Source organism: Neodiprion virginianus, chromosome 2 (genome assembly GCF_021901495.1).
Source record: "Neodiprion virginianus isolate iyNeoVirg1 chromosome 2, iyNeoVirg1.1, whole genome shotgun sequence".
NCBI classification, from domain to species: domain Eukaryota; kingdom Metazoa; phylum Arthropoda; class Insecta; order Hymenoptera; family Diprionidae; genus Neodiprion; species Neodiprion virginianus.
In genome coordinates this window covers 12,878,908-12,901,913 of record NC_060878.1, presented here as the reverse complement: position 1 = coordinate 12,901,913, position 23,006 = coordinate 12,878,908, and the positions used below count along the sequence as shown (strand labels likewise).

General features: G+C 35.8%; 3 protein-coding genes across 8 annotated transcripts; 2 read left to right on the top strand and 1 right to left on the bottom strand.

Moving 5' to 3' along the window:
• Positions 1-35: 35 nt before the first annotated feature.
• Positions 36-5,083, top strand: LOC124299098 (GPI mannosyltransferase 4). The gene is made up of 4 exons (XM_046752037.1): positions 36-609; positions 685-1,085; positions 1,145-1,683; positions 2,280-5,083. The coding sequence occupies exons 1-4, from the start codon at positions 432-434 to the stop codon at positions 3,181-3,183; spliced, it is 2,022 nt and encodes a 673-aa protein (XP_046607993.1). The 5' UTR covers positions 36-431; the 3' UTR covers positions 3,184-5,083.
• Positions 4,880-14,467, bottom strand: LOC124299095 (histone deacetylase 6). Of its 4 annotated transcripts, XM_046752027.1 has the most exons (19): positions 13,820-14,467; positions 13,359-13,538; positions 12,272-12,694; positions 12,017-12,114; positions 11,768-11,941; positions 10,897-11,089; positions 10,717-10,776; positions 10,597-10,656; positions 10,295-10,384; positions 10,109-10,215; positions 9,866-10,009; positions 9,674-9,780; positions 9,423-9,592; positions 8,957-9,297; positions 8,180-8,505; positions 7,036-7,617; positions 6,478-6,653; positions 5,794-6,081; positions 4,880-5,631 (listed from the first exon to the last, which is right to left on the bottom strand). In XM_046752027.1, the coding sequence occupies exons 1-19, from the start codon at positions 13,820-13,822 to the stop codon at positions 5,545-5,547; spliced, it is 3,609 nt and encodes a 1,202-aa protein (XP_046607983.1). In that variant the 5' UTR covers positions 13,823-14,467; the 3' UTR covers positions 4,880-5,544. The 4 variants fall into 4 exon arrangements, with proteins under 4 accessions (XP_046607983.1, XP_046607985.1, XP_046607984.1 ...); XM_046752029.1 differs by lacking the exon at positions 10,717-10,776; XM_046752028.1 differs by lacking the exon at positions 10,597-10,656 and having other exon boundaries at positions 13,820-14,466.
• On the top strand, positions 13,168-21,908 carry LOC124299097 (mitochondrial intermediate peptidase). 3 transcript variants are annotated; one of them, XM_046752034.1, is made up of 12 exons: positions 15,314-15,719; positions 15,803-16,039; positions 16,169-16,324; positions 16,394-16,656; positions 16,763-16,949; positions 17,030-17,109; positions 17,880-18,068; positions 18,161-18,302; positions 18,565-18,903; positions 19,753-19,974; positions 20,080-20,310; positions 20,396-21,908. In XM_046752034.1, exons 3-12 carry the CDS (start codon positions 16,184-16,186, stop codon positions 20,696-20,698), a joined length of 2,097 nt encoding a protein of 698 aa, XP_046607990.1. In that variant the 5' UTR covers positions 15,314-15,719; positions 15,803-16,039; positions 16,169-16,183; the 3' UTR covers positions 20,699-21,908. The 3 variants fall into 3 exon arrangements, with proteins under 3 accessions (XP_046607992.1, XP_046607991.1, XP_046607990.1); XM_046752036.1 differs by lacking the exons at positions 15,314-15,719; positions 15,803-16,039 and adding an exon at positions 13,168-13,300; XM_046752035.1 differs by lacking the exon at positions 15,803-16,039 and having other exon boundaries at positions 15,313-15,802.
• The last annotated feature ends 1,098 nt before the right edge of the window (positions 21,909-23,006 follow it).

Genomic DNA, 23,006 nt, shown 5'->3' with positions numbered 1-23,006 from the left:
ATCTGCACCATTTTCCAAGCGTTTTCAACTGACTCCACTGTATGCGATTTTCCTACAATCTCATTTCTGCTATTGGTGGAAAACTAGGGAAGTTGCACTAAGTAAGAGCTCTCTGGTAAGAGTGCACCGAGTGCAGCCAGTGAAACGAACACATCAAAGCAAAATAGCAGCCACAGCAGCGAAAGTCGTTGACAGCTGATCTAAGCTGAACGACTGAAATATCAGTGGTTCAAAATCACCGGCAGCAACGCCGGTAGACATTACTTTATTCAAAATTCTACAACAGTTCTTAATATGGTACAAAACTATTCGAAATCTCCAAACACGTTCAAAATATCAGGATACGATAAAATTAGGTTAGGTCAGATAATCTTAGGTTAGGTTAGGTTGACTGATGATACCGAGCTGCGGACTGTGGTACAGGCTTGAAAATGAGATACAAGAATGAGTACAATAGATTCCTGAAAGACAACACTTATCCTACGTCCATAAAATTGAATCTCGTTCCATACTGGCTCTTGGCTATTCTCCGCCTCGCCCTGACGCTAATACCACAGATCGGTTACATTCATCCTGATGAGTACTTTCAGTCCATCGAAGTAATAGCTGGTGGGTATTTCCCAGGTTTTTATTCCTTGATGTGTTTCGCAAGAGTCCGTCACTATTTTATTCTCCTGTTCTCAGGTGAGTACTTCGATATCGACGTCTACAGACCATGGGAATACAACGCTACCTTTCCAATCAGGAGCATACTGATACCCTATTTGACAATTGGTATCCCATACTCAGTACTGAACAGAATATCTCCGTACTCATATTACGTATTCGGCACAACGCTGAAGACTCCGTTTTCCCTTGTCATATTCCCTAGGCTTTTGATATGCGCCCTTTCATTCCTGTCGGATTACTGCTTGTACAAGATCTGTTACATCTATGGACAGAACTACAGGACCCGGTTGATCACCTATGCTAGCTCCTATGTCATATTAATTTATGCCACTAGGACTTTCTCCAACACCATTGAACTCGTACTCACTTCTACCCTGATCTATTTCGTTGCAAAGTGCATGGCCACTTCCGACGAGGTAAGAAAATCTTTTACGCAGTTCTGTTTCACACTTGAAACACTCACGTTTACTTTCAGATTGTTTACGAGGATGACTATCTATCGGAAAAATATAAAAGAGCTGGAAACGTCGTCGATCGTGTCAAGTATTTCAAGCTACGTGCGTCTCTGCCAAGTCATTCGTTGAACAATTGTTTAATCCTGGCAACAATAACTGTTGTTGGTATTTTTAACCGCCCAACATTCGTCGCTTTTGCATTTGCTCCGATTTTCTTTTGGCTACAGCGTGGACTTGGTTCGAAGAACATCGGACTTGGCGACTTTCACATAAGGATATTCACTTTTGTACTTTGCACCGTACCTACGGTTATCCTTTTTATATTAACGGACAGTTTTTATTTCGGTTATTTGACTCTGAGTGAGATACATAATCTACAGATAAGCATGAACAATTTCGTCGTCACTCCTCTAAACTTTTTGAAATACAATTCCGTTACTAAAAATCTTGCAAATCACGGTTTGCATCCTCAATTCCTTCATCTACTGGTCAATGTTCCTTTGCTCTATAACGTGCTCGGTTTTGTTGGGTTATTCGCATTCGGCAACATAATTTACAGGTAAGATCGAAACACCTTTTCAATGATTTTTTCAATGACCCGAGTTGCTGCCTATATTTTGAAGCACTTTCTCAACTTCCCGCTTTTCTTAAAAGAACAATATTGTAATTAGCACCAAAATAGACAGTTGAATTTTCACCAGACCTCATTTTTTTACTTCTATATAACGATCACCTCGGGCCGTTTTCAGAATTGGTACAGGGTGTGTGTGCACGTAATGAATTTTTTGTCTAATAATATCTCAAAAATGAGTGAACGGATTTGATGATTTCAGCCTCAATCAACAGGGTTCTTCTTAGATTAAACCAAATTAAGTATTAGACGTGATCGATTCAGTAGTTTTTCAGTTATTGAAATGATAGACGCCTCGAACGAATTCAACTGATTATATCTTGAAAACACATAATAAAATTTTAATGATATTGGTCTGAATCAATGTAGCTGTTCTCAACTTGGAACTGATTATGATGGGATCCAATTGATCCAGCTGTTTCCGAGTTATTTGAATATCAAAGTCAATTTGCATACATCAAAGCGGGAAGTTGGCAGGTAGTCCTATTAAGATCAGCCAGATTAACCATTTGTTTTTCTCTCAGGTGTCTAAGAGGTCGCTGGTCGGAATTGCCCCGTATTCAGAGCATCATTGGCCTGATGACAGCGTCTTTTATCCTGCCAATCCTGATGCTGTCTGTCTTCCCCCATCAGGAACCGAGATTCCTGATACCGGTCACATTGCCGTTGATATTTTTACATTCGCAGAGAATACGCCACGTCTCAACGGTAGAGAGTGTTTCTTCGTCAAATAGCGACGAGTCAAAATTAGCATTCAGGCGAAATAAGAATAGCACTAACAAAGTACTGGTTGTCTGGTACGTTGTGAACATAGTTTTGACCTTCTTCTACGGTTTTCTTCACCAGGGTGGCGTGTTGCCTCTTGTTTCACACTTGGCGGCGGAGCTCAAGGCCAAGCCGCACGCAACAAATGTTCATTTATTCACTTCGCACATTTATTCCATACCCACAGCATTGTTACAACTCCGCAATACACGAAAAACTTATGTAACACGGGAACAACGAAAGTACAAGCTTGCCAAAGATTTCCACCTGTATGAACAGGGCTCAGAAAATGTCGAACAAATATACCAGAACATCGTGGATAAGATACAAGAGTGTGAAAAGAAATTGAGAACCAAGAAACAGCCCTATAGACTCTATTACGCTATGCCTGCTACGTTTTTAGACGAGTTTACTAGGTTCAGATTGACGAATCAATCTCAAGTATTCCTGTTGAAAACTGTTAAGACCTTTCGTCCTCATATTTCCATCGAAAAGCTACCAGTGTTAGATTTTTTTTACGAATGTAATGACATGGATGATCTAGAGATTTGTACAAAGAAAATTGTAGACAATTTTTTAGAAAACTTTTACAAATGCTTTCGTCAGTTAGGTTTAGTGCTATTAAAAATTGAATCTTCTATCCCTGGCGATTTAATCACGTAGAGTCACACGAACGATTCTCAGAGTTAAAGATGTTTGCTTAAATTTCAATATCCAATTTTAAAAACTCCTCAAAAATTTACGTTTCAACGGATCAAATACTTCATGGCTGCTAAAAAAATCTTACTTTTTCATCGAACAAAATTCCAGGTTTCAAGGATCAACTTCAATTATGCTCTCTATTACATATACGAGGCATTCCATGCCAAATAGACCGCGTCCTGATCGTCATATTTTTTGTTTTCCTTGAAATTTTTTTTTTTTGGGTGTAGTTAGATCTCAAAAACACATAAATGAATTTTTTTTCCATTTCTCTGAACAATTCCTTACGAGAAACGATTGTCGAAGTCGTGAAATAACATCTAAATTACAAAATCTGGAAACGATATAGGAAGTCTTGCATTTTATCCTAATCATTTTGGCATCAAACCATGATGGTCAACGATCTCCTAGGTGTCGAGATATTTATATGACCAAAACGTGGAAAAATGTTATTTTTTTATATTAACTATTACTATTACAACTAAATCTCAAATGTTTTTCTGTCAGTAAAAATTCTTTTAAATTCATTTGAAAAGTGAAGTTTTATCTGTTCGATTTTTAAAGGACAAATTTATCGAGTTTTCAATGTCTCAAAAATCTCAGAAACAGTAACTTCACATGAAAAAAGTTAACTTTTTTCACGCTTTGGTCGAATATAAATATGCTTGGGTGTCTCAACACTTAGCAGGATATTGTTTGACATCGTAGGTCTTCTGCCAAAATGGTCAGAATAAAATGCAACCCTACAAAAATGAATTCAAGTGTTTTTGATGTTCTACTAGACCGACAAAAAATTTTGAAAAAACCAAAAATATGAAGGTTTGGACCTGGTCGAATTGATGCATGTATTTAGAATCAACCGTTCATTCATCGAAACGTTCTATCAGATCAGTAACATCGCTTACGCAAAACGTTAATTTTAATATTTATATCTGTGAACAATTGCTTATCATTTATTATTATTTATAGGTACTTGTGGCACTATTGTGTAACAGTTAGTTGTTATAAGCAATCTGTATATCCGTCCACATGTTTTATATTCCACGTACACATTAATGTTCTCGAATTATTGTAAACTGCAATATCCTGTTACAAATGAAACTAACAGCTAGGTAATTCCAGAAGAACGAAAGAAACTTCGACTAATTCACAAAGTGCGGTCAAGCTAAGTTTTTTTGTCTTTATATATCGAACATATATATTTCTGAATCTCGTTTCCTGTCTGAAGTAAAATCACTGAAAATGATTGAAATTTGCGAGTATTAACAAATGTACGAAATCTTCAAAGAAGAAAAAGCAGAGATCAATCAAAAGAAGAGAAAGAATGAAAAACTGCAGTTAGGAAAGTGTATTTAAATAGTAAATTAAGTGTTATAATCGTATCACATCAACAATGATTGGAAAAAGACTTAATCAGATCTCGTAATTAAAGATCAGAGAAGTTTGCTCTGAGTTTATGCTACAACATACTCGATCGTGAAATCTCGTAGAATATAAGGCATTAGAATTAATATTACGCTTTGATATTATTAGAATTTCATCAAGTCTTGGATCTTGGTATAGAGAAAGGATGGTTAAATACGTGAAAATAAAAAAAATGTTATACATATATAATATAGAAACCTAAAGATAAAGAGGTACCAATAAATCACAAATGAAAATGGAAAATTTAAAAATCTTTTTGAACTGTTATAATAATTATTCTCTTTAATACAGATGACATTATTGTTATTGTTATTATTACTATTAACTTCACTTAGTATCATGTTGTTCTGAATATAAGCCGAAGTTTTATCGTTGACAGCACCTGTCAAAATAGCCCTAGTCTCATACACGGACCCGTCTGATGCGCGGGTAACTCGAAAAAACATCCCAAAATACTGTCGCAGAATTGGGGAACGTCTTATACTCGTAACAATACGATTATTTTAATTTATAATACATCCGTTGTACTTGACAAATATACCATCGTAAAGCTGTTAAACACTCTGAACTAATGGCCTCCGCACAGCGTCTAGTGAGAGTGTAATTTCGGTTTTTTATTTCGATTTAACAAGAAAGGCAAAATATGCTGTTTTTACTTTTTTTTTCACGTAATAATAATTTGATTAACACGAGTTTGGTTATAAGGTTTCTTTCAATCACCAACTCTAGTTACATCGTTTAAAATCCAACCAGAATAATATCCGCCGAGTTGTAAAGACATGGAACAGGTTTTAGTTAATGATCATTAATGAGGTGTTAAGATACTAAATGTTGTGTTTATGACGCGATATTGTGACCTTCGATTAATGTTGTTGCGGCGGCTGCCTAGAAAAATGATTAAGCAATTTCCAAATTGTTGTAAGTCCAAGGTAAGTCCTGATTAAATTTACTTCGATGGGCCGCGTTTCTCGCTGCGTAAAGTCGCTAAAGAAGAAATATGAGAAAAACATACGTTAGTGACGAATAACTCACAACATGAGAATGATACGTAATATGAGGAAGATCCACAATAGGGTATTAATACTCAATATGAGAAGGATACATAACATGGCAAGTGATAAATAATATGGGAATAAATAGACTCACAGGGTTGTCAATGTACGCTTCACAACCATAACACCAGACAGACAAATCGCTGAAGCTAAGCGTCATCGGATGCTGCGTCTCTTCGCCATGAGTAACCGCATGCTCATTGATACTTCTTGCACAATGTACCGTGTAACACTGCAGGCAAATCCAGTTTTCTGCAGTGCTATTGCACTCTTGGCAAGGAGCTCGAACGTCGATCCCGTCCGCTGGCACTTCTTCGACAGTGGGTAAGTGAGGACAATCGCGTAGCGGAACGATAGCAAACATTTCACCATCTACCAGTGCCTGGAAATTCAAGTCCATTCAAAGAAGTGCGCTTTATTAATGTTACTAGTTTGAGGAAAACTAGAAGAGATTCTAATCCTTTAGTGAAGACGATGTGACAATCCTCAACAAATTTTGGCTCGTTAGATTTGATAATAAATAGCTGTTACTGTTCAAATCTGATGAATTTCTGGAAATTAGATTACGATTCGCAACTATGAAGGATCCTCCTCCGTTAGAGTGGGTGCAGTTTTTCTCAACTCAAACTTCCTAAATTGTTTCACTTTTATACAGTAATTTCATAACACTGGTCACACTCGGTATTTTTTCACCACATCTTCGTCAATAATATTGTTTTTATCATCAAAATTTTGAATCGAAATATCTCACTATAATTATATAAGTTAAATTAGAAACCTGCATGTTTTCCGAAAGATACTGCATCAGGCTACCTGCTCCTGCTGCGCCAGCAGCACCGCTCAAATCATTAGGATTATTTCCTCCTCTGCTTCCACTTTGATCACCTTCGTCATTTCGTCTATCAGATCCTTGATTTTGATTAGGATTGACACAGGTTTTACCGTAATTTGCTTCTAGATAAATTAATAATTACGGTTAATCAAAACAGCAAAATCCAAAATATCGCTAATACTGTCAAGGTGTCGCTTTCATCTTTTGCAGCGAACTAAAAATTACCGTGTTGCATGACTTCCAAATTGCTTATGAACAGAAATCAAATAAAAATCAACAAACAAGATTATGAAGTTTCACAATGAAGGTGAAATAGCACTGACAGCTAACTTCAGTTTAGGTGACTCAAAATTGATCTAATAATTCGAAAGTAACCAACTTCCGATATTTGATACGTCGGAAAAAAATTGTTTTTATTTAATTTATTGTTAGATATAGCATGACCTCCGTGAAGATTGTATGGTAGTAAAATTTATAATTGGTTCAAACGAAAAATAGACTAACCATTTATTTCCTCATATTTTTTCGGGATTCCTGTATGAATTTCATGCCCTCCTGAACTGTCAAAATCGAGAGAATCGCTTTCGACATTTTTTATCTTTAAATTTTCAATCTCATTCTGTAGCTTGTTTATTTCCTCATCCGTGACTATGTTCAGGCTGAATTTATCAATTGGCAAAGAGATCTCCAATTTTTCCGACTCGATATCTTCAAACACGATCTTAGACTCGGACGTTTTTCTGGAAGCACCACGACGTTTCTCTGATTTATTGCGAGACGTGGTAGTTTTGAGTTTCGGGAGGACATTTTCTTTTGGCAAAGACTTTTGGAACATTAAATTCGGCCAGTATTGCTTGTGCGTTCGTAACACATTGTTGATTGAGTTTATGGCACTTGAACACGGCGGTTGTTGGAGATCAATCATCACCAATGGATCTCCAAGCAGGGCTTTCGTGCACATTAATGATGCGTACGAAACCGAACTGACGTTGTAGCCACCTTCGAGTGATAGAATAACCCGACCGTTTGCCAAAGAACTCAGTGAGTGAGTGAGATGACCGTACACTTCCGGTGAAACATTGCATCCTGAAAAAGAATAAGATGATGGTAGAAAAATGCTATCATTCCTTACAGTAGGATATTTCAATCTGTTGCAACGTCTTTATTTTGCTCCCATCCAGAGAACTTGTTATAATTAGAAAAAAGAAAAAAGATTGCTCTTAGAATTCCAAGCTTCCCCAATTGATTAGCATAGGGAAGTCGCTTTTTTTTAAATTGGCACCAGTCACTCATATTTGACGATACGGACGTGATCTTGGGAGCATTTACTAGAGAATCGAATTACGTACATACAAAACTATGGTTTCGACCTTTGTTGTAAAGTCAACAGTATGGCCTCTAAAGATATTATATACAGGCTTATCTCTACAATCATTTTTATAAATAATTGAATTATCTACACAAAGGCTTTTATGATCAAGTCTGTATCAAATGCAGTTGAGTGCTAGTAATTTAAATTTAATAATTTAATCTTAAGTGCGAATTTGTTTTTTGCTATGTACCAGTGGTAGTTGGAAACTACAAAAAAAGTCTTATTCTACATAAATGAGCTAATTCGAATTTTGGTAAATTAAACCGTTAACACTACCTCCCAAAGGATCCCCAATGCAGGCATCGAAACCTGCGGAAACCAGAATTAGTTCAGGATTGAATTGGTATGCAATCGGCATGATGACTTGTTGGAAGCTCGCTATGTACTCTGGGTCTCCCATCCCTTTTTTGTTCCAAGGTATATTCACATTATATCCTTCTCCCGGACCAGTTCCAGTCACTGTATAATTCGCCCGCTTCGAATTCGGGAAGAAACCAGCGTTGTCGTAACGATGAATCGATGCATACAGAATCTGAGGATCTGTTTCCAAAATACTCTGGGTTCCATTGCCATGGTGAACGTCCCAATCGACTATCAACACCCTGCAACAAGCAGTAAAATTTCTTTTACGTCGGCCGTTCAACTGCCCGATCCAGTGTATTGTATAAAATTATGTGTATTAATTATTGGACAATTTCTTGGGTTTAAACATTCGAAACGATCGGTTTTCTAAATCTCTGCAGCTGAATATATAAAAATTTTATGAACTCGTGGTATTAGAACCCTTTTTACAATACTTAATCTGTATAAAGTGTTTTCAGAAGTTTCCAGAGACTTCTACATATTGACTCAGAATATGAATAATGTGGTAATTTTTTTTTACAGCGGACAAGCATGGTACATTTTTGTAAAAATCTTTGTCTAAATTCATGAACATTTTATGAGTGTTTCAAAAGAATAGCAGTTGTTCCAACATTCGGCAAATTCGCTAAACTTCCAATTAGAGGGCAAATTCAATGCGGCAAGTTTGCGGTTCAGTCAAAATGACTCTACCTCTTCAAGTTATAATTTTTTATAGCATATCTGGCAGCGACAGCCACGTTGTTAAATATGCAGAATCCACAGGCCGTATCTCGTTCTGCATGATGCCCCGGCGGCCTCACGATTGCCAAGCCCGACTGGCTCTCCCCGGTCAAGACGCTATCCACAACTTGAAGCAAACATCCGGCAGAGACAGAAGCGCTCTTCCACGTCTCGGTGTGAAGGTAGACTGACTTTAATTCAGACGCCTGCTTAGATAGATCTTTCAGCTTTGTTGATGAGGTTTTTTTTATCATCTCAATATACGTCTTCGAATGAGCCAGTGACAATTCTTCCTCCGTCGCCATTCTTCCCTTGAGCACAAAATAAATAAACAGTGTTGTTTTCGACAATTTCATTACTCAACGAACTTTTTGATGTGTGGCTACAAAAAATTGTATAAAGACGTTCATTGGTACAATGAAATGTTATTACATACTTGGAGCAAATGGCATCGTTTGAGAAATCCATATTCTTCGTGTTTGGAAAAAATTCCTGATATTCTCTCGGGCCTTTCTGGGTGGGTATTATCCACAATATTTGTATGACAGAGCATTCTGTCGTCATAAACAATGCAAACTTTGTTAGGCGCTTTGCTTAAATTTGTAACTGCAAAGATACAGTAAAATTAACAAGGTTTGAGGCCTGCAATTAATAATAATTTTTTCACTAATACCTTAGCCAACTCACATTCGATCAATAAATTTAACTTGGTGTCGAACTCGGCAGCTAACTCTGCACTCGGAACTGGATAACAATTTCGCGTGTCGTAAATCTCTGGTTTAGGCTCCCGATTTCTGTGAATTCCATATTATCATTTATTACGATGCAGTATTGTTGTATAATTCACGATTATTTACCGATGTAGAGGATCCGACGTACTTAAAAATAATGTTGGGCAGGTGTCTGTTGTTCTTTTCCTCTATACTATTTGCTGGAACATTTAAGCTGTGCGTGTCTTGATATTGGTAACAACTCCAATAACTTTTGTGGGCATATATGACATTCAGAATAGATTCCTGTATGCTGAGAATCATGGATCGATTAGATTCGAGAAATTATTCCAGCCACGTGTGACAAAAAATAGTTCTATTCTTACTTTTCCTCATAAAAAGTTATCAGTACCTGCGAGACGGTTTTTCTAGCACATGCAACATTGGGCAAGGATCTCCCAGTAATGTTCTTAAAGTTAACGCAGCTCCTTCTGCTAGAGATTTTAGGCAATACCCACCCTTAAAAGAAATATTACTAGATCATTTACAGAGCAAGTCAGAAGGTTTGAAATACTGGTTATATAGCACAAACGTCTACCTCCAATACAACCGCAACTTTACCACCAGCTAACCCCATCAATGGATGTAAAAGATGCGCGTAACAAGCTGGCGTCACGTTCATTTCACCCTGTGAAAATTTGAAACTATTTTGTACTCGATTTAAGAAGAAATGTGGAGAGTGTAGATGCGATTGGACAATTAATTCCAGCAAAATAAAGTTGCGAAGTCTGAAATTCGAAATTTACTCTTATACTGAAAATCCAAGTCTGCCGTCATAAACTGATTAGGTGCTTTTAAGGTTAAATTTTTGAATACAGACAGTACGCATATAGCAAATACCTTCTCATCGCCAATTGCTGAATCGAATCCGGCAGACACAATGACAATGTCAGGACAAAACTAGGTCCATAAAACAATAAAATGAGTGAGAATTAGTTGCAGTTTAGAATTATTTATTACCTCAAGGCAGCCAAGAGCTGCGTCGTAACCAGCTGAGACAATAACAAGGTCCGGTTGAAACTAGAATGATTTTGTTCAAGGGTGTACTTGGATTAATAAGAATATACTGAATTGATGGTTACTGAAATAATTAATTAGGATATATTCATTTTGAGCTCAAATTCTGACTCTCTGATTCACCTCATAGGCCATTGGAAGAAGGAGCTGTTGAAATATGGCGATATAGTCAGCATTTGTCATTCCAGTTTTGTTGAGGGGAACGTTGAAATTGTAACCTTCCCCTTTTTTCTCTCCAACGTAATCGTAATTTGATTCCCTAAGATTCGGCCAAAACTCGGCATTTTCGTATCGATGGATGGAGAAGTAAACAACTCTGGAACAAAATGGTGTCACATGTGTCACAATAAAATTCAAACTTGATGAGCCATTGTAGAGTAAAATCTAACGAATCTAGTTGATTTTTTTCCATAAGAATCACCAATCAATGGAAAACTGAAAAATATTAATTTTCATCTTGACAATTTTCTCAAGGATTAATTGGTTTTACTGTCCAAATCAAAAGTTCGGAAAATAGCAAAAGCCGTTTGAAAAATCTCCAGTAATATAATTATCTCCAGATTGGGAAAAAATGTATTTGTATAAGTACACCACGGCAAATGTTCGACAACAATTACATTTAAATGTTATATATAACTGCGTTATAATGTAAATTTTTTAAAAGATTTATCATACAATTTGAGGGAATCTGGTCGGTGAATAGAATAAAATCAGAAACATTAGAATTAAAACAGGAACACCAGTCTTCAACAATCTAAAATGCTCGAATTTTAAATCCTTCTCTCAAATTCTTCATATCTTAACTTGTATCATACAAATATACTTAGATTCATTTCTATTATATATTACGGATGTTATTTCGTTCGTATTCACCAACATTAATAGAAATGACATTGTGAGAGATTTGTTAATCGGTTTCCTCTCTTTTCTTAATTTTTGGTGAAAACAGTGAAGCCAATTCACACTAAAGATCATCTACCATGCAATCGCTTACCTCGGATCATTGTAAAACATTTGTTGGGTCGCTTGTCCGTGATGAACGTCCCAGTCAACGATTAATATTCTGCTTGCCAAATTATCATTGAGCATTTTCTGTGCAGCAATAGCTACGTTGTTGAAGTAACAGTAGCCACAATACTCAGCCTTCATTGCATGATGACCTGGCGGCCTAAAAGCCGAGATTTGTGTATCAGAAATATAGTAAATAGTGACCAAGAGAAGTACTAGGACAATGAATAATCACCTGATTATAGCCATCCCGTTTTGTACTTTTTTTTTACATATGCTTTCCAGCAAAATTATCGTTGAACCAGTAGCCAGCAGCGATAATCTATAAGTCGACTGTAGGAAAGAGAGTCGTTATCAATACAGTATACTGAAAAGAATTGTTGCATATCCAAATTTAATCAGCAGACTTTGCAAATCCACAAATTTGCTACTAAATTATTGAATAACAATCAAAATTATATATTTTCTGTTATTTCTGCAGCCAACTCACAGGATGAATGTAAATAGAGTCATATTTTGAAGCCAACTTTTCAAGATTGTCCTCGTCTTTGCATTCTGCAGTTTCTTTCAGCACATCAATATGCTGCTGTGTGTGTTTGAGTAATATTTCTTTGTGAGTGGCTTCACGCGCTTCTATAACCCTGCAGCGACTGATCAAGCCCAAGTCTTTGCATCTTTCCAGAATCCTTGTGAACCTCTCAGGGCATTCCGGATATGCCGAATCCCAAAGACAACGGTGTTCTTCCATCGACCGATCCCAAACAAGACCTGTTTCGCCACGCGTTATTGTCTGGGCGTCCATGGCCTTCTGGTAAATGTCTCTGAGGATAGTATTTCCAGATTTTTTCGGGTGGACAAGCTTTCGCTCTGCTGCCTCTCGCTTTGCTGCCGCCAACGCCGCCGAAGGCCTGGCCTTGAGTAATGAAAATATAAGGAAAGTAATTTCAATTTGCAAATTATCATTAAATTAATTATATTGTCACCTGTTCTTCACCACTCTCAGACATTTTATGAATTTATTGGTAAATTGCTTCAGAATACAGAGTATTTATCAATGGTTAAAACGGACTTTGACTGTAAGTGCAGTGGAACTGATGAAACTATTATCATTGTATTTGCTTTTCAAACTACAGCGACACAGATAGATAATGAGATATACTGCATGACATTGGCAAGATTGGCAGGGCTATCTGAATACTTTTGAGATAAGATATTTCATTAAACCATTTATTTGAACTTTTGTCATAAATATGAGAACCCAAGAAATCTTTTATTTTAAAAAGTGTAAACGGCTTTATATGATAAACACAAATAAAGTAAGTACAAAATCATCTCTAGATAATGTGATTGAAGTTTGCATCTTTGAACTGCAGTGCATTCCGATATATCTAATGAACAAGTAAACAGTCTACCTCGAATGTCGAGATATTGCTATTGATAACGTAAATACTTTCTCAACATTGCAGATATTTATACATCTCAACTTCTGTGTGTGATAATTTCACCAGTAAATAAAAAGGTATGCAACAGGTTTCTTCATCCAAGTATCACTTGCAAAACCATAATCTTATACTCACACTCATCGATTTGGCTGATTTTTTACCGCCAACATTTTTCACTGTTGTGGTCATGTTACTTTTTGCAACTTTTCTGTTACTTCTTCTGGTCCCTTCTATCACCTGGATCAGATGTATTTCACTCTCTGCCAATTGTCTAGCGGCAGTAAATAGGCTGTTCCCACTGGCATTTGTGTCTGTCTGAATGGATGAGTACAAATGGCATGATTGTAAAATAAATATATGAAGCGGTAATGATAAATGACAGGTTTTAAATTGATGATAATTTACAGGAATACCAAATCTGGATGCTAACTGTATACAACCGTAGGTAATTAGTGGGTGGGTGGGGAGAAAAATGAACTGAATTAATAATCTTCTCTTATCGAATGTCGATATTCATATATGGCAAACCGTATGAGGATTCCTTTTATGGTTATATGTGTGGGATGACGGAATGAATAAATACACATATGTCTCACCATCGGTACGTTCGTTGAGTGAATAGTATAACCTCGAAACTTTCACAATCTCCTGATTTGATTGTCCTGAATTTACAGATTCGTCATATGATATTGGTGATCATTTTTCAAATGAATCGGAGAACTTTTTCATCACATTCATCGATGAATTTCAATCAAGATTAATGTTTGATCGTTGATGAATGGGAAGGAAAATTATCTACATCCCTAACATAACCCTCTCTCCCCCCCCTGAATAAGAGCTTCTCATCGCCAGAGTATGGGATTGCTCATCGTTTAAATCGCCACTTTGTTGCACGAAAATTGAGGCTACGCCCGTGTATTATTTGAAACTGTTTTTCCCGGGAAATCCTACAATTTTATTAATTTCTGCCGTCATATCCGTCGTTGATTATTTAAGTTTGATTCTACTACTGTGATTAATCGTTACAGTTAGATCGAACAGTGCCAGCAGAATACCATACAAAGGGATATAGACCAACCAATAGAAAAAATGAAAATCTAATTCGTGACATACAATGTAACTGAAACCAAAAACCAATTAGGCCACGATTTTTTTGATTTGATGGATTTTTCAGTTTCTCTTGGACAAAGATTCTTCGATCGAGTCGATCCAGCGTGCATTTTGAAAATTTTTGAATTCTATACAGCTCATCTCATTACAGAGTACAGAGAGAAACCTCAGAGTACACGGATTGTTTCATGGTTTTCATCCTAGAAGCAGTGTTGCCAACACTCTGAATTCTCTCCCACTAAGACGACCAATCAATTCCACTGAAAAACCACTAAACTTGCCCCTGGTGGACTGTATTAAAAATTTTATTTCAATTTAGCGCGCGAATATTTGCCTAAAAATAATTATCTTATTTGTATGTATTAAATGAACATCTATAATAGAATTTGGATCTAATTATTACTTTATAATACATGGTAATATAACATTAGCATTGGACGTCAATATACCGCTAATCAAATCGAATAAAAAAAGAAAAAACAAATAAACTTTACTGTTATTAGACAATGAATATTTATTATTGATATAAACTGTAACATCCATAGGAAAAAAAGGAAAAAAGATTTACTTTTCATGCTGTCATCTGAGGATTAAGGAATTAAAACGTGTAAAAACTGATGACCAACTATATCACTGACAAAATCTACTAACTACTAAAAGTGAATTTTTTCTACCGCCCCAGAATAAAAACAACCAGATTTAGTGGAAAAACTACTGAGTTGGTAACACTGCCTGGAAGTGAAAAACTGAAAAAACCGGTTTTCCTGTTCTTAAACCTTGTTTAAACAAAAACAACAAGAAACTGAAAGTGGCAAACGCAACACGTAATTTCTTATCATGGGTTTTTGCCTACAGAAATGAGTAGCTGACGGTCGAATGATTAACGCGCATGCGCTGAAATGCTAGAGACCATATTCTAGAGTAAAAAGCCAACTGATATATATATATACATATATATCAGTGGTAAAAACAGTTTAGTCAGGTTAACCAACCGTCATTAGTTTAGATGGCAGGTCTCCGTGAGGTATGTAACCTCAATAATTTTGACAGTTATCGATGACAGTTGCTGAAGATCGAATGGACAGATTGTGGATGTTTTCATTTGAACAATTAATGAATAATCGGGGTATCACTCAAGTTGAGCACAACCTACCACCGACAGCTGTCAAAATTTTTGAGGTTACGTTGCCTTCGGTCATTGCGGTGTCCTATCATCTAAACTTAAGACGCTTTGTCAACCTGACAAGACAACTACTTTTAAATCTAGAATTTTAACGCATGTGCGTTAGACCATTCGACCGTATCATTTCATACTCTGTAGCACAGTTTCTATATGTATATAGAAATATATATGTATATAGAAATCAGTGCAGCTAGCGCTACTCGGTAAATTGTGATCTAAAGTTTCTTCTTACCGACGGAGTCCTGTAAGCAGGAAGTCCAATGAATAGGATATTCTTACTCAACAGGTACACATATTACATACATACACTCTACCAGGATAGTTTTGATCGAGTCCCTGCACAGAATAACCCGGCGTACACTAATAAACCCTTCAAACTTATGAGAAATATGAGCTGCACTACAAGGAAATTTCTTAAATGTTACACAAATAATTGATAAATATTATTTCCAAACTTGAATATGCAATAGTACATACATACTTATATGTTCACATGATTCACGATTAGAAATGTAAATAGCAGGTAAGCCATTACATTCGTTTATCCACTTATTTGTTTATTAATTCCATTATTTGCTTACTTTTCATCTCTGATCTCTAATCACTGACTTCAGTCACTGCTTCTTATTTTTACTGTTATTATCATTCACAGTCCTAAGTTGAGAAAATGCTGATGTTGATTCGAAACAACGTTGTTACTGGATTGAGAAGAAAGTATCGAGATGTTAGCACATGGTCCTCGTTAGCAACGGCATTCAACACAAAGTCGGTTGATGTGATTGATTCTTTGGTGTCGCGAAAAGAAACGGTAATTTCTGCATAACAGAACTTTTTTGACCATTTCTACAGTGTGGCACATTTATCTCATTATTTCCAGGGTCTATTTGGGATTCCTGAACTCGACGATGCCGAAGGATTTGATCTACTCAAAAGAAGAGCCATGGCTCAAACAGACGAACTAATTGAAGAAGCTACGAGCCAAACAAGAAGCCGAAAAATTGTAGAAATTTTTGACGAGCTTTCTGATTCACTTTGCAAGGTTGCAGACTTAGCAGAATTTGTCAGAATTGCTCATCCTGATAGGAAATTTTCAGATGCAGCCGAAGATGCTTGTATCACGATAAGTGGCGTCGTCGAAAAGTAAACATTATCCACTTGTGTGTTGAGAGTAATGAAGTTCCAGAACTAATATGCGGTGAAATGATTCCACCCTGTTTTACTCATTCCCAACTCTACCTTCTTGTAGGCTGAACACCCATAAGGAATTATACAACTCATTGCTGCATGTGGTGAAAAATGGAGACGTCGTGGAAACTACAGAAGTAGACGAACATGTTGCCAAATTGTTCGCTTTTGATTTTGAGCAATGCGGTATACACCTAATCGAAGAACAACGGCAAAAAGTTGTACATCTGAATGATCGAATTCTCCAAGTAAATTGATGTTGATTCTACAATGAAGTATGAATTCTTGGGGCTGAAGAATCAGTAATGCGATTGTTCTTTTTCCACAGACGGGTCAGCGTTTTATGGCCGGCACAGTGCACCCTAGAGCAGTGAAGAAGGATGTTCTTCCGCCTGAAATAAGGCAATAGTAAGTTACATAGATTTGATGAAACATGATGTCCCTGGAGAAAATTATTTTCAAAAACTTCGAAATTTCTACCAATTTATGTCGAATGTGAATGTCCAACAGTGTTTCTAAAAAATCTCTGGCTAATTCTGATAATTTCTAAGAATTTTGTATTGAATTCAAGTACCTTAATTTCTATACCAAAAATTAATCTGCGCAGATTTATGAAAAAACGTTTATACTTTTTGGGAATTACTGCACTTTTTATAAGTTTAGTACTATTGAAACTGTTCTGTTACTGATATGTCCACATTTCTTCATCTGCAATACAGAAAAATTAATTTAATTATTTTTCTAATATTTCAAGTTTCTGTTGGGAATTCATCCTAGTTTTCTCCAATGCAGTACCATTAGAAAATACGCAGAAGCACCAGAACTCAAATATTTTCAGAACCGTCATACAATAAAGTTCTCAAAATATGATATTCTTCATAAATTGGGCCGATTTTCACTCGAATTTGACTTCATCACATATCGTTAGATGGACAAATATTGAAAATTTCTCAAATTTCCAACAGAAAATGAAAATCAAAAGAATCACATGTGTTTTCTTCAGAAGCTGTCTACAATTTCTTGAAATCTGTGAGATATTATCAGAATAATTTCAATTTTTGGAATAATAATGATGGGATTTCTCTTAGAACTGTTGAAAACATGTTATCTTTCTGAGAAATTTCTGAGGCCTTTTTTCACCAGGGATAAATTGTAAGAGACAAATCGTTATCATTTAGCTTCACTACCGAAGGCGGTCAAATATTGGTCCAAGGACTTTACACAGATTCCTCCAATGCCATTGCTAGAGAAGCTGCATACAAGATATTCCTATACCCGGATTCTCAACAGGAGCTTCTCCTCAGGGGCTTATTAAACGATCGACACGATCTGGCTGAAATATGCGGATTTCCTTCCTATGCTCATAGGTCAGTTTTGTCAATTAGAATTCGTCGAAAAACTTGAAACGCAGGATTGAAAATCATGAGAGTTTTGTTATTGTACTTTTATAACTTTTTAGAGCCGTCCGAGGTAGCACAGTCGAGAAACCTGAAGTAGTTTATGAATTTTTAAACATTCTCAGCGACCAGCTAAAGCACAGAGCGCATAGTGATTTTCAAATAATGCAGCAAATGAAAAATGCTGAGACTGGAACAAATCAGGTCAGCTAGAGATAAGAATCAATGCTTTGAGAATTTAATAAAATTTTCCCAATAAATATTCCCGAAACTTGACTTGTTCCTTTTCAAAAAATTCATGTTGCAATATATTTATCATAGATTTTAAATGTTTTATACATTTTTTTTACCTCAATTTTAATCGCATATTCATTAATAATGATAATTAGTAACTAATAAATGCGGAGAAAAACTCTAAAGTAAAAACTATACCTTCTAATTTTGTCCCATTGCGTTTCTTATTCAGGATTTAATGGCATGGGACACAGCATATTTTATAGCAAAAGCAAAAAAGGCATGGCTAAACACATCTAGTGCAGAATTTGCACCTTATTTTTCTCTTGGAACGTGTATGGAGGGTCTGAATACGTTGACGCAAGCTTTGTACGGTGTTAAATTGGAGCCAGAGCCAGTCGTTAAAGGTGAAGTTTGGGCCAGCGACATTCGCAAGTTGGCTGTGGTAGATGATGTCCAAGGGACGTTAGGATACATTTATTGTGACTTTTATGAAAGAATGGGGAAACCCAATCAGGATTGTCACTTCACCATCAGAGGTGGAAAGCAGTTGCCTGATGGCAGCTACCAGGTGATACAGACAACGTTTTATTAATTTTGTTTAATGATTTGTGCACTCGAATTATTAGGAAAAGATTTTTTTTTTTAAGTTTAACAAATCTGTAATTTGTGCCATTGACAATGAACACAAGTAAAACATCGTTACTATGTAATGGAAATAAATCTGCACAAATTCCAATAACACAAATCGAGATATAATCTATTTAGAAAAAAAAATATACAATGAGAACAGTCAAACTGAACAAACTAGAGGTTCATCTGGGCTGATCCGAATTTTTTTTCGGCTTATTTTACTCACTAACTAAACTGTCAGAAATTGTCTGAGAAATATTCAAGAAATCCTACATTACAGTATAGTTATAACGCGCAAATGTAATCGGTAATGAACATTTGTTCTACCATACTCAGAAAAATTAAGTTTTTATTAACCCTATAGATAATTATTTGTAAAATTTTTCTCAAATGGTTTCTAAAGATGTCTATAACAAACGAAATACGCCCAAAAACTTTGGAATCGGATCAATGACATCAGAGTTCTTAATTATTTTGATCTTTCTATGCATAAAACCGTTTCTCAAATTTTCAATATCCTAGCTTGTGTTCTTCAAATTTGCTTAGAATCATTGCTATTGCATAATAGAGATGCTGCCTTATCTGCGTTTATTTTCATGGTCACAAATATCACTGTTGGGGATTTTTTAAACACTTACTGTTTTCCTCACTTTTTATTCAGACAGTGCAGCCCATTCTTGCTTAAAGTATTGATCTCCAGCTCGCTATTTTTCTAAATAAAAAATTTCTTAACACACAATCGTAAAGTCCAACCAACCCTTTAATACTTATTATTTTATGGTTCCAGAATCCAATAGTTGTGCTAATGTTGTCACTACCATCGCCACGATGGTCATCGCCGAGTCTTTTAAGTTCGTCGTCGGTGGATAACTTATTTCATGAAATGGGACACGCGTTGCATTCAATGCTGGGCAGAACCCAGTATCAACACGTCACAGGAACGAGGTGCAGCACAGATTTTGCAGAGGTGCCAAGCGTCCTAATGGAATACTTTGCAAGCGATCCCAGGGTTTGTAACTACTTATAAAATGCGTATTTTCGTATTACCAGGTTCTGTATCTTCCAACTTTTATGTATTTTTATAAAATCGGGTTTTGGGTTCTTCTCGAATCAGGTGGTTTCGACGTTCGCAAAGCACTTTCAAACCCAGGAGCCAATCCCTGATGACATGCTGCACAGACTGTGTGCCTCGAAGCACTTGTTTCCTGCCTCCGAGTTGCAGAATCAAGTATTTTATAGTATGTTGGATCAAGTGTATCACAGCCGTCGCTTAGAGCAGCCCAGCACAGAAATACTAGCTGATTTACAAGACAGATATTACGGTTTGCCATACGTCCAGAATACTGTGAGTGTTGAATAAAATTTGATAAATATTTGTCCACTTGAATATCATCAATAATACTCAACACATTTTTAAACCAATTGTTCAGGCTTGGCAGCTGCGATTTTCTCACCTTGTTGGATACGGTGCGAAATATTACTCGTACCTAATTTCTCGCGCCATAGCTTCGTGGATATGGCAGACTTACTTTGAGGCTGATCCGTTCAGTCGAATTTCAGGGGAAAGATATCGGACAGAATGTCTTGCTCACGGAGGAGGAAAATCTCCGTCGATATTAGTGTCAGATTTCCTTTCCAAGGACGCAAACGCCCAAAATTTTGCGAAGTCATTGATCAACGAGATCGACGCCAAAAATGATCACATGCATGAAATAAAAAATATCACTTCTTAGCTTCGTTACGTACCATCGATTCTCTTACAAACATTGTTAGAAAGAACGTGGTTTCTGCAAAATTAATAGTTTTTCCGTAGTCTAGATTGTGAGTAGACGTTATTGTTTGTAAGTATACAGCAAATGTATGCACTGAAATTGACTGCATCAGTCCGCTCGCACGACGCATATTCAAGCTAGTCTGTAGCGCAGTGGCTAATCGTAATACCATAGCTTTGAGTTTTTGCGTACCGAGGTTAAATTCGATCTGTTTTGTTTCTTATTATCTTCTGTTAACGCGAAAGTAGATGAGATCAATATTTTTTTGTTAAAAAATAAATAAACATAACAAATCTTATTGAAAATAGATTTTACTACCATAAATCTTATATAATCTTATATAATTGACAGTAATTGTAAATGAAAAATATAGGTATAAACTATAGAATTTCAATTTTTGCTTTGATTTTTACTTTTCAACGATAAGAGAACCAGTGCATTACTCAGTGTAATATCTATGATAAAAACATTCAAAGCATAAAAGTTCGAAGCACCACGAGCAACATGCGACCGCATATTTGCCATAGTCAAATGTTTTATTGTGAATGTCATTAGGAAAAACAACCTCGTTACGGTTGCTAAATACCTCGCGTTGTAGCGATAATTTCGCGACAAACCATGCATATTGAAGCTTTTCTTAAAAGCGGGAGTCTGCAATTGATGATAGATGAAGGAGTGTATTTTAATTGCATCACTTTTATTTCTAATTTACCTCTACTGTGCGATAAGAATAGGGCAATTTTGTAATCGGTGAATGTAATTATTCACTTGGCTGTAAAAGTATTTGAACTGACTCGTGATTGAACTGTGTAAATAAAAAAAAGCTTTTTAAGATGTATATAACATCAAGGATTAGGTATTATAAATAATAGGTGTTGGAATTTTTCGTTGTGTTTTTATTACAAGTACGGAATCTTATCCTATTTACAATGTTGACAAAATCCTACGAAATATTTACCACAAAAATAAGTCTCGTAGCAGAGTGACTTGAATGTTTGGTACAGCCTGACGCAACGCTAGTCTCTAAGAGTTATTATTTATATCGGATTAAATTGGCATGATAATTATACGCGTATGTTGAGAAATGTTGATCGGCATTCATTACAACTGACTTGCAAAAAATTTCAGTAAATAATTGAATCTACGGAGTTAGTGGCAATGCTACTTTGATCTAGAGCAGAAAAAAAGGGACTTATCCGTGTTGTGGCGATACAAAAGTGAAAGTGAAAGTGAAACTTGTAGCCGAAGTTAGCAGCCATGCAGCTTAAAACTAAAATTCGATTTTCTACACAAATGATTCAACTATTAGCATTTCGAAACCTTCATTTTCAAAACTAAATCGCAGGCAGCAGGTAAAACTCATTCTTTTCCATGGACGAAAAAAAAAAGAATCACATATTTCATTTCTGTTTTAAGTTAAAAACGACTAAAAATTATTTCTGAAGAAAAAATGTCGAATGACGAACATTATTCATTCAATAACTTTCACTAATAGTAATGTGTAATAAGCATTCAATTTCACCTTCTCTTCTTGTAGTTGAATTTTTATATTAATTGTCATTCGGTTCTGCTGTTGATTTCATTTTAATTATACATATTATTCATTCATTACTATTGTTGTTATAATCGAAAAATCGGTTTTTTCATTAGTTTCAATCTTTTTCTTCAAATATTGGGTATGTTTATAAAATTATCACAATGTGGGGTTCATTGTAATTTTTAACACAGTTTTTAGTCAGATTTTCATTAATTTAATCAGTTTTTTCTTTGCCTTTCGTCCTTTCTTATATAGTTATCATTTATTATTCTCGCGTTTATTTACGATAACACTAGACACACTTTTTTTTTACATAAACCTCTTCTTTCAATTTCTTTATATTTAAATTATTATTATTATTGTTATTATTCATACTAATATTATTATTCACTCGAAGAATAACTCGTTTACTTTGGGTAGGCAGCAGAGGTTCAAAGAAATATTTCTTCAGCATTGCACGCTATTCAATTTTAAAACCAGCTACGCCAATCAATCTCTTAATATGACACTTTATGGTCTGTGTTATACCAATTAATAATATCTGATCAAAAATCACTGTCTAACATTGAACGTCCATAGTTCACATGCTTTACTTTATGCAATCTAATCACATTTGCAATACACGGTGGCCAAACGAACAGTCTATGGTGTTTCAAATAAAAAATGAAGAAGTTTTAAACACCACACATTAGGCAGTCATTTTTTTCTTTTTTACGTTTCAAGCCAAATTAA

Coding starts and splice junctions, on each gene's coding strand:
- LOC124299098 (XM_046752037.1), top strand. CDS start 432: ATGAGATACAAGAATGAGTACAATAGATTCCTGAAAGACAACACTTAT. Junction 610..684: donor GTCCATCGAAGTAATAGCTG/GTGGGTATTTCC, acceptor TCCTGTTCTCAG/GTGAGTACTTCGATATCGAC. Junction 1,086..1,144: donor GCATGGCCACTTCCGACGAG/GTAAGAAAATCT, acceptor GTTTACTTTCAG/ATTGTTTACGAGGATGACTA.
- LOC124299095 (XM_046752027.1), bottom strand. Junction 9,781..9,865: donor CTGCCCAACATTATTTTTAA/GTACGTCGGATC, acceptor TGGAATTCACAG/AAATCGGGAGCCTAAACCAG. Junction 5,632..5,793: donor AAGCGTACATTGACAACCCT/GTGAGTCTATTT, acceptor TTTCTTCTTTAG/CGACTTTACGCAGCGAGAAA.
- LOC124299097 (XM_046752036.1), top strand. CDS start 16,184: ATGCTGATGTTGATTCGAAACAACGTTGTTACTGGATTGAGAAGAAAG. Junction 17,110..17,879: donor CCGCCTGAAATAAGGCAATA/GTAAGTTACATA, acceptor GTTATCATTTAG/CTTCACTACCGAAGGCGGTC. Junction 18,303..18,564: donor CTGAGACTGGAACAAATCAG/GTCAGCTAGAGA, acceptor TTTCTTATTCAG/GATTTAATGGCATGGGACAC.